Here is a 10,673-nt window from a genome sequence, read left to right as displayed (position 1 = left end):
AATTCACTAAAAATCAAAGTGCAATGAGTAGGGATGTCAATGGGTTCGGGCCAAGAGATGCCTCTTTGTTTCCCGTTCTCGTCCTGTTTTTCGCCATGGAGAATAATTGTCCCCATCTCCATTCTCTGCGTCTCCGTATTTTCTGCGGGCCCATTTCCCATCTTCCTGTTTTAACATTCATATGGAAATTATAATAAAAAATATAAAAAAAAATCAAAAAATAAACTACAAAATATTATTACAAACACACAAACATATCTTATCCAAGATTATAAGTCTAGAAATATAACATAGCAAATTATAGTCCATAAAATTAAATCTTGAACAATAGGGTTAGGGTTTTTCAATGAGTGAAATTATTAAAAGAACCTTTATATTAGAAATAAAGTAAGAGTTATTAAGTAAGTTCAAAAATTCGGGGAATTAGCGGGGATGGGACGGGGATCCTTGCTCGGGTCCCCGCGCCTGTCTCGGAGGAATTTTTTCGCTTCCCATCCCCATCTCCACAAAAAAAATTCTCCACCATTAGAGCCCCATTCGAGGCGATCCCTGCAGAGATCCCCACCTCCGGGAATTTTTGACACCCTTAGCAATGAGGCATTAGAGAAAATATGGAAACGAGAATCTTAAACTTTTTTTTTTCAGAGATTCTTAAACACCAAGGTTTTTTTTTTCTTGGGCTGGAACCACAAATTCTTAAAGTTCTAGGACCCTTTGAATAATTTTTCGGAATGTGAAAGCCCTTCCAATTTTTTCTTGGGCCTAGTGGGTTTCATCGAGCCCAAAGTATAGGAAAGTGTGAAGATTAACTATCCCAAAAATATATCTTCTCCAAAAACAATCTATCCCCAAAAATGAAAGAAGAACTAAGTCAAAAATACAAAAACAATTGATCCCCATTTGTTTATGGGCCAAAAATAAAATCCCATTCATATACTTGGGTGATTTTCACTTAAATAATTAAAAATGGCATTACCACATGTGCGTGATTAACAATAATAATATCGAAGTCCAGAAAAATAAAAAAAATAATATAATACTAATGCCCTATACCTTTCTACTATATATGTTTTACAAATTTTTCGTATATTATAGAATTATAGAAATCAAATGAGAAAGAATATAAATAAATCAAATGAGAAAGAAAATAAATATTATTCTACGGTTTTTCGACCTAACAAAAAAGAAATTTAATATGTTAGGATGACGATAAGATAATAAAAGAAATAGATTAACACTAACAAACAATTAATTGTCGATGACAAGATAATCTTTTAACAATCTAATCTAGCAATTAATTTGTGAGTCATACTAATGAGTAATAGCTCAAATGGCATAGTCTTTCCATACTCAATTAAGAGGTTGCGGATTTAAGTTTTTTATCTTTGGTAAAAAAAATAATAATAATAATTTGTGAGTCATTTATTTACCAACTCAAATATCAAATTCCCATTGACGAGTAATTGCAAATGCTTTCCGTCCAAGAAAAGAGCTGGCACACATGATGTTATGATAAGAGCCGAGAATTTTCATACATTTTAATTATTTTTTATTTTCCATAGTCATGGACCTTCGTCCTTTTTTTATGATTGTCTAATTTTAAATTCAAAATGTAATTTTTTATCTTTTTTTTTCTACTTTCTCAATCTAAATAATCACAACAATTTACGAAATAGACAATAAAAAACCCTAGTGATAATCCGTAAAAAAAAAAAAGTTTAAATAGGGTATTATTTATTTTCGCAAATATGATATTGAAATGACAACGTGGAAGCTATCAAATTAAGATGAACGGCCACAAATTGAGCGATGAAAAGTATTAACAGAAAGTCAGCATAAAAACGGAAGAGATTGAATAAGAAAAAGCTCTGATTAATGTGATAGATTTGAATTTGAAACCACAAAAAAAGTAAGATTCTTGAGAATTCCATGGACCCTCAAACACCGTATAAATAAGAGTATAAATATGTGTGAGCCTTTGCACTCCGCCGCCTCATTCATCTTATTCAGTTCTCAATACTCTATCCTCCGATTCTCTCTTTTCTTCGCGAACCCTATTACGAGCTTCTCATCAATTCCAGGTACCAATTTTGATCTATTCTCTCTTGATATTTTGTTGATCTAGTTCGTGTTATCTTTTTTTTTTTTTAATGTTTCTGATAATAGATAATGGATGATGAAATTGGTAACTGCGCTTGATCGTTTTCTAACGAAAAATAATCTGATATAGTATTTTGAGCTGGAATAATACTGGAGATTTTTTATTTAAGGTGGATTAATTGTTATTGTTGTTGTTTTTTTATTGGAAAAGTTGTTTTTGTGGTGTTTGAAGTAGCAAAGGTTCTAATCTTTGACCAAAAGGAAATCCTTTTTCTTTTTTATTTAGGTTATGTGTAATTTACGACGTTCAAAAATTCTGCTTCATGATTGAAGCTAAGGGATTCGGTGGTATATATGCTTTTAGGGTATGTGATGTGAATTTATTCTTGTCTTGTATGTGTATCTGAAGTAGATTCCACATGCTTTTGGGGTTTTTGTGAACCCTTTTTATTTTGTCATGGCTTGGGACCGAATATGGAATTGATTAATAATTTATTATAGGCAAGTTGATCACATAAATAGATCTAAGAACTTATGGGAAAGTATTATCATGGTTGTATGAATAACCTAGTTCTTGATAGATATAAGATGAGTCTTCGTTGTTAATGTTGTAATTTTTTTTTATAGGTCTTTATTTGTTTTGTGATTAGATTTATATTTTGTTGTAATTTTAACTGATTTTCTGATTTTGGAATTGTACAGTTGTTCATCAAATCTTCCGGTTGTTGGTTTGGCGTCCCTGCAAGTTCTGCTGTGGCAGATTATAAAGTGAAAGTGTCACGCCCAAGTTTCTTTCATGTTTGAACAGGCTACTACCCATTTTGGAGCAATTGAGCTGCTAGCAGAGTATTTTTCTTCTACTAGAAAAAACTACATACCTTTGTCGTGCCAAGTTAGCTGTATGCATCGTGAGACATACCATAAAATCCCTCGGTTTTCTGATTGCGGTTGGCCACCTACCATAATCTCTGAAGGAGAGTCTTTGAGGGTGCAAGCAGCCTTAGAGGCCACTATCCCAGCTTTGTATTGCCTTCTCTGAACATCTATTTGTTAGTCATTGTCATCGTCATGGCGCTGCAGAACATTGGTGCCGCAAATAGCGATGATGCCTTCTACAGGTATAAGATGCCTAAAATGATAACCAAGATTGAGGGCAGAGGTAATGGCATCAAAACCAATATTGTCAATATGGTTGACATTGCAAAAGCGTTGGCTAGGCCGGCATCTTACACCACCAAATATTTCGGTTGTGAGCTTGGAGCACAATCGAAATTCGATGAGAAAACCGGCACTTCTCATGTTAATGGAGCACATGATACTGCAAAACTTGCGGGCCTTCTTGAGAACTTCATTAAGAAATATGTTCAATGCTACGGTTGTGGAAATCCTGAAACTGATATTTTGATTACAAAGAGTCAAATGATCCAGCTGAAATGTGCTGCTTGTGGTTTTGTGTCTGATGTGGACATGAGGGACAAGCTGACTACCTTTATCATCAAGAACCCTCCTGAAGCAAAGAAAGGATCGAAAGACAAAAAGGCCATGAGGAGAGCTGAGAAGGAGAGGATGAAGGAAGGTGAAATGGCTGATGAGGAACAGAAGAAACTGAAGAAAGAGGTTAAGAAGAAAGGCTCTTCATCATCAAAGGATGGCACTGTAAAATCTAGTAAGAAGAAAGCAGGTAGCTCTGATGAGGAACGTGTATCTCCTACACACAGTCAAATTGATGAGAAAGAGGAGGCTCGTGATGAAGATGATGGTGATGATGATGTTCAGTGGCAAACGGATACATCTATTGATGCTGCTCGTCAACGTATTCAAGAACAGTTAAGTGCTGTGACTGCTGATATGGTCATGCTCTCGACAAATGAACCAGAGAAGAAGAAGACAGAAAGCAAGGGTTCTGAGAATGGTGACACTGTGAACTATGCAACTGTGGTCAGGGAAGTGAAAGCATATTTGAAGAAAGGTGTCGCAGCGAAGGAATTGCAGTCACATATTGCTGCATTTCCTGTATCTGCTCAGGAGAAGATGAATGCACTTCTTGAAGGATTATTTGATGGTGTTGAGAAAGGGTTTGGAAAAGAAGCTACCAAGAGGAAGAATCACCTTGCTGCTGCAGTTGCTGGAGATGACGAGGGATTGCAGCTGTTATTGCTCAATGCTGTTGAGGAGTTCTGTAACAAGAAAGGTAGCAATGCATTGAAGGAGGTTGCACTTATTCTGAAAGCCCTCTATGATGTTGATTTGGTGGAGGAAGAGCACGTCGTGCATTGGTATTCAAAGGGACTGAAGGGTGATAAGAAGGACTCTCAGATATGGAAGAATGCTCAACCATTCATTGATTGGCTTCAGAATGCTGAATCAGAATCGGAGGAAGAATGAGAAAAGTTTGTGCTCAGTTCAGAATATTGAAGATTATGATATCACATTTACTTACTGTTATTGTCCTCAGTTTGTTGATTTTCTTTACTGTTGTGTCCTTTTATTTTGAATAAAGGGTCTTGTTTTGGCCCCTTGTGTGGTTGAAGTGTTGCTAGAGTTCATGTATGTGTCTGGATTATGCTTGATGTTGTGTTCTAAGTACTATGGTTTTAGTTATATATTCACTATAAGAAATGTTTCTGATTACATGTGCCCCTTAGATTATATGAATTTTGTTGGTAATTTCAATCATCAATAATGCTTATGATCTTTTCCATGTGTACAAGTTAAGCATACAACGTTAATTTGGTTTTTTTTTTGCATACAAGTTAAGCATACAACGTTAATTTTCTCTATAATTTAGGCATTCATGATTTGCCCTTTATACAACATGGTCATAGTGTCCTGATCTCCACTATGATTTTCATCAATTTTTTTCAACATCAAAGCAATTTCTTCATCCGAAATTGACCACATATAGCATGGAATCACCAATATGGTTTATACTTTATACTCTTCACGTGATGAAATAGGGGAATGATGAATCTGTACATAGAAACAATCATTAATTGGATTCTAGCTAATCTTCGCAATTTTATTAGTAACTAACTCTCATTACACCATCTAATTCACAAGTGGTTAAGAACAAATGTTGTAACCTGGTGTTGAAGTCCTTGGGCCATAGTAGTTAGCTTTGATCATCGTATGTATTGAAATCAATATCCCAAGGATTCCCAACAGTAATAGCTGCAATCAAATTGAATCAATTTTCTTAAACTCCTCTAGATTATTGTGTAGGCTTTCAAAAAAGATGGAAACTGTTTTTTTAACAATTATCTATAAATGTATCCTCTTACCATAAACACTGTTAATGAATACTCTTCTGTTTCACTGAGTATCAGTATAACTTGAAGTGTATGCCTTAAAACAATAAGACCAAGAAACTGCAATATACAATAAAGTGTGTTTTTCTTTAGCTAATTATTAAGAAAATTGTTGCCCCCAATGAATTTTGTTTACATAAAACGTATATAAATTTAAAAGAAGCAAAAATGGAAATTACAATAGTGGCAATTATGCGGCACCATATCATGGACCTTGTAGAGGGTGTTGAATATTCAATGTCAGGTTCTAGATCATGATGATCAGCACCAAACATTGATACAAATTGATTGTTGTTATTGTGAACTCTTCTTGAAGTCTCCCAATAGTTCCATCTAAGACAACAAACTTCTATCACTTCATGGTAGAAAAAGAAATAACAATGACAATAAAAAAAAAAAATTGAAGTATGAACATGAAACATGAATCCAGTAAATGTTGGTTGATACACAGACTTACCCGAAATTTATTGGAGATCCACCATAATGGATAAGTGGTGGGGGTACAGTGTACCCGGGTGTAAATTGCTGCATTAGTTAACATGTACCATTACTATCATCATCATCATCATTACTTGAGTAAAGTACTGAATTGTAAGGTTTAAAGTGTCTTATTTAAGTTCAAAAAAGTTTTATGTAACTTCAATTAGTCTCACCGTAAGGTTGAAGTTAAATAATTAACGGAATATCGTACGTGACAGTAGTACAAAAACAAGATCGATAATCTAGAAAATAAGTACAAGTTTCAAAGGCATAAAATCAACCGTTGATGTATTAACATATTTGTTTATCATTTTTCTTATAATTTAAATGAAATATTTTCTATAAAATTAATGAGAACGATAACTAAATGTATTGAAGCAACAAATTAACGTGACTTGTGAAGTACAGCAATTATTAGAAAATAATCGAGTTAGAGCCGTAGCTATGAGCGCTACAGATGGTCTAATAAGAGGAATGGAAGTGATTGATACGGGGAGCCCCTAAGTGTTCCAGTGGGCAGAGCAACTCTAGGACGAATTTTTAACGTACTTGGCGAACCTATTTTTATACCTTTGGAACTTGTACTTGTTCTCTAGATTAGCTATCTTATTCTTGCACAGCTGTTATGTAGGATATTTCGTTAATTATTTAATTTTGACCTTACGGTAGGACTACATTAAAACTAAATGAAAATTTTTTGAATTCAAATAGGACACTTTAAATATTAAGAATCAAAAAAGAATGTGTAGAAATCAATTTAGTACTTTACCCTTATCATTACTGGTTAAGTGAACATAATCATGTACCTGTAGGCAAATCTCACAGGTAGTATCGCCTTTCTCATTGCACCATCTTTGAACACAATTTCTATGTACATACTACAACATTAAAATTAATTAATTAATTAATTAAAGCAGAGGAGTTAAATATCTCTACTCTTATTATCGTTATTTATATATATATTGCCTATTGTAATTCTACAATTAATAAATTAGAGACTAAATGTCTTAATTTTTCTTGCTAGGTTGTTAGACATATGGTTTGATTACTTCTGAAAAATTTATATAATACGTGTGCAAGGACTTCAAAAAGAGGGGATACTAACACAAATAATTAAAAAAAAAAATCATTATGACTCCCTATATACAAGAAATGGTAAAACCTAGTTATTTATTTATTTTCCTTTGTTAAAATTATAATTACCTTGAGGGTGCCAGAACATGAACATGGTGTTTCCATGTGTGACTCTTCATCTTCATTGTGACATATTCGGCATTGTACCAATATATTATTAGGAGATATCGATTCCATTTCATGCACAAAACAGAACTCGAATCCAACAAATTAAGACTGTGCGTGACATGAAGACATCAAAACATGGCAATTTGTTGAGTAGATTCAGGAATGAATACAACATGTATTAAGCCTTTAATTTATGATGATTGCTTTGATTTGATTTGCTTCTCTATTTGGCTGGTCCTCAAAACGAAGCAAGAGATTGAGTGTCCTTGTTATCACAAACAAAGCACAAATATAACATAAGGTATGCCATAATAATAAAACAACGTTAGAAATCTTCAAAACCAAGAAACACATTCCCTCCTTTTTTTTTATATACATATATTTATTTAATTTTCTCTATGTTATGTTGTGTGATGCCTGAGAAAAGCACTATACTACAAAGGAAAGCAGAGAATCTCCATCCACGTGCTTTTCACAATAAATATGAATTAACTTATTCATCCATTTTTAAGAAAATTAAAACTTTACAAGTTACAACACATTGACAAATAAGAAACTATAATGTGTGGAGTTATTATAATTCGAGTAAAGTATCGTTTTTGTCCTTAACGTTTGGGGTAAGTCCCAAAATTGTCCCTAACGTTTCAATCGTCCTATTTAAGTCCCTAACGTTTCAAAACTGACTCAATATTGTCCTGCCGTTAGGGATCCGTTAACAAAATTGACGGCGGGACAAAATTGAGACGATTTTGAAACGTTAGGGACTTAAATAGTACGATTGAAACGTTAGGGACAACTTTAGGACTTACCCCAAACGTTAGGGACAAAAATGATAATTTACTCTTATAATTCTAATAGTAATATTGGTATATAACACAAAAAGGAAGCAATTGAATCTACATATGGTAGTTTTGTTTTTTCATTTCAAACTAGATATGTCTTTTTCTTCATTTCAACTAATAATCATTAGTTTCTTCTACCTAGCTAAATATTCTATTATTTTCTCTCATCTTAGTTAAGCCAAAGCAAGATATATATGAATCTCCATGGCATGAAACAATCTTACACCAAAAGATATCAGCACACTCAAAGCAACAAATATGAGCATCCCTAATGCAACACTTGGTCTTAGGCTCAACATATAACATTCCAATAACCCAAATGCTTCAAATACATCTTTGTCGTTGTGAATACAGTACAATCATGCTCTCATCCACTAACCTCCCTAGATAGTAGTCCTGATAATCGCCACCAGAGTAGCTCATCCCAACAACCTTGCGTCGTGGCATGCACCGCCAACGTATTAGGCTCTTGGAGAAGATCGGATTCCATGAAAGCTTGGCTGCCTCCATTGATAAGAAGTCGAGTTGGGATCTCTAAATCAACTCTTTTCTACAAGGAAATTGTGATGATGGTTGTTATAGCTATTTATAAGTGGTTTCCGGTGCGAACTGAAATCGAGTGTTACATAACATTGAAAACGTATTGATTAGCATCAGATAGCATTAACATATGAATCAGTTTAACATTCCAATAACAGATTACTAACTACATCAATATCTTGACTAATAACAGATTCATTGTGCACACAAAAATAATCGCATTTTTTTAGATTATGTTACACAAGGAATCAATAACTTTTGTACACAAGATGAGTAGACTAAATCCCCGTAGTGGTATCTGAGATTTATGACTTTCACCATTTTAGTCTTTCAGATTCAAAATTTACTATACTAGTCCCCAAGATCCAGCTCCAGACACCATATTGGTCCCTGGATCCTTTCTAGCATTGAGTCATGATAAGTGTATATTAGCTAAAAGAATTTTAATTGAAGAGTTGAAGAAGAGACATTGATGAACATCAGTCATCATAGGAGGAGTGAGGTGCAGAAGTGCAGCCAGGATGGAAGGGATCTTCGGATCCGCAGCAATGCCAATACTGAAAAACTTTGCCGGAATCAGGAGTGTTCATGGTGCCCCCTTCATAAACACTCTCAAACTTCCTCTTAGTTTCTCCTGTGGAACAGAAAGACAAGACAGATATCCCAAATAGTTAGATAAGATTCATAGGAAAGAAAGAAAATAAGCACAATGCTTAAATATGCCAAGGTCTTAATTAGCTTTAAGGTCTTAATACTTTTCATGACAGATCCTCCAATACTTCATTAACCTTCAAATTGTAAATGTTCCCCTAAATTTGATATTTTGTGTAGATTAATTTCGAAACATATTTGTATAAGTTATGCTAAAATAGAAACCAGCTAACAAGAGACCATTCTGTCAATAAGAAAAGCCTAGAAAGTTTGCATGCTCCAAATGAAATGCTGATAAATTCAATGATGCTTTCCAAGTTTCAATTGACATAAAATTATAATATGAAGTATCATTTAGTTCTCTTCAGTACACATATATAATTCACAAAGTTCCACATAAATTTTGGAACTTTTCTATACATACTTTATATATATTCAAGATTGTAACCGATCAAAATTCACAATTCACTACCCTCATTTCATATACTATTCAATATCAGCATTCAAGCAAGCAAATTTGATCTCCAATTGGGGGAATAAAAGATAACGGAAAAGCCAGAAACTTTTAATAGGAGATGAAACAGAGAAATTGAAAAGAGAGTTACCACCAAAATGGGCAGTGTGAAAGCGACAAGCAAGAGGGTGATTGAGTGAAGGGTCGAATTGAGATTTGCAGTTCTTGCAAGTTCTGAGCTTGATGCTGTGGTTGGAAGAACTCGAGCAACACTGAATAATACTAATAGCCTTGGATGGTGAATGAAACCTTTGTTGGGATTGCAGAGACAAAGAGATTTTGTTGTTACCATGAAGCAGTGGATGCAGATGCAGCTGAGAGAACAAGGAAACAGCCATGGAAGAAGAAATGGACAGATAATGAATTACACTGCTACTCATTTTTTTCCTCATTACATTTCTTCTAAGTGGTCCAGGCCCAAAGTTGGGCCCAAAATGACAAAACAACCAGGCCCAAATCAGTAAAAAAAACTAGCCTCGTCTAGCGTGCAAGTTTTAGGGTTTAACCTGCGCGCTAAAAAATTGAAAACCTCGTTAACCGTTTTTCATTCTTGTTCGTGTAAATTGGAGATGGATAAGAACATTTTCAGTGGCATGTCTGATCTTCCTGAAGAGGATAAGCAACGAATGTCCACCATGGTAGACCAGCTACAAATTCGAGACAGGTATAATTTTTATTTATTTATTTGTTATTAATGTTGCTTTGTTTGTTTATCCATGGAAATCATGGATTCGGAGCTTTAGTTCGTTTTTGTTTTATTATTCACTTTTTAGTTGTATTTGTTTGTGAGATTTCTACATTGGAATTTGGAAGAGTAATTAGTAATTGCCCCAAGGATTGAATGCTAGATTGGGATCTGAACTTGGAAGCTATATCTTAAAAAAGAAAAAAAATTATTAATTTTTTTAGGTGGATTTATTGTCAATGAACTTATGGAGCCTTGATTGAACTTCCCATGTTTCTCATATATGAAATTGTTAAATTATTATTTATGAT

The 10,673-nt window shown here is 34.1% G+C and overlaps 4 protein-coding genes across 7 annotated transcripts in view; 2 read left to right on the top strand and 2 right to left on the bottom strand.

The window, feature by feature from the left end:
• On the top strand, nucleotides 1,848–4,741 carry LOC107635686 (eukaryotic translation initiation factor 5). Of its 2 annotated transcripts, XM_021122266.1 has the most exons (3): nucleotides 1,887–2,081; nucleotides 2,387–2,465; nucleotides 2,803–4,741. In XM_021122266.1, the coding sequence occupies exon 3, from the start codon at nucleotides 3,169–3,171 to the stop codon at nucleotides 4,483–4,485; it is 1,317 nt and encodes a 438-aa protein (XP_020977925.1). In that variant the 5' UTR covers nucleotides 1,887–2,081; nucleotides 2,387–2,465; nucleotides 2,803–3,168; the 3' UTR covers nucleotides 4,486–4,741. The 2 variants fall into 2 exon arrangements, with proteins under 2 accessions (XP_016194718.1, XP_020977925.1); XM_016339232.2 differs by lacking the exon at nucleotides 2,387–2,465 and having other exon boundaries at nucleotides 1,848–2,081.
• On the bottom strand, nucleotides 4,584–7,624 carry LOC107635687. The gene is made up of 7 exons (XM_016339233.2): nucleotides 7,092–7,624; nucleotides 6,695–6,766; nucleotides 5,866–5,933; nucleotides 5,588–5,741; nucleotides 5,382–5,468; nucleotides 5,184–5,271; nucleotides 4,584–5,070 (listed from the first exon to the last, which is right to left on the bottom strand). The coding sequence occupies exons 1-7, from the start codon at nucleotides 7,197–7,199 to the stop codon at nucleotides 5,042–5,044; spliced, it is 606 nt and encodes a 201-aa protein (XP_016194719.1). The 5' UTR covers nucleotides 7,200–7,624; the 3' UTR covers nucleotides 4,584–5,041.
• Nucleotides 8,146–10,072, bottom strand: LOC107635684. 3 transcript variants are annotated; one of them, XM_016339230.2, is made up of 3 exons: nucleotides 9,769–10,072; nucleotides 8,981–9,146; nucleotides 8,146–8,581 (listed from the first exon to the last, which is right to left on the bottom strand). In XM_016339230.2, exons 1-2 carry the CDS (start codon nucleotides 10,067–10,069, stop codon nucleotides 8,992–8,994), a joined length of 456 nt encoding a protein of 151 aa, XP_016194716.2. In that variant the 5' UTR covers nucleotides 10,070–10,072; the 3' UTR covers nucleotides 8,146–8,581; nucleotides 8,981–8,991. The 3 variants fall into 3 exon arrangements, with proteins under 3 accessions (XP_016194716.2, XP_016194717.2, XP_020977923.1); XM_016339231.2 differs by having other exon boundaries at nucleotides 8,146–8,522; XM_021122264.1 differs by having other exon boundaries at nucleotides 8,146–8,472.
• The window catches only part of LOC107638198 (mitochondrial import inner membrane translocase subunit Tim9-like), a 2,073-nt gene continuing 1,589 nt past the window's right edge, over nucleotides 10,190–10,673 (top strand). The window contains exon 1 of the mRNA XM_016341367.2: nucleotides 10,190–10,341. Coding sequence (XP_016196853.1) covers nucleotides 10,247–10,341 — 95 coding nt within the window. The 5' untranslated portion in view covers nucleotides 10,190–10,246. The remainder of the gene's footprint in view (nucleotides 10,342–10,673) is intronic.

This window comes from Arachis ipaensis, chromosome B04 (assembly GCF_000816755.2).
Source record: "Arachis ipaensis cultivar K30076 chromosome B04, Araip1.1, whole genome shotgun sequence".
Classification (NCBI taxonomy): domain Eukaryota; kingdom Viridiplantae; phylum Streptophyta; class Magnoliopsida; order Fabales; family Fabaceae; genus Arachis; species Arachis ipaensis.
The sequence above is the reverse complement of the archived record's forward strand: the minus strand, read 5'-3'. Positions and strand labels throughout refer to the sequence as shown.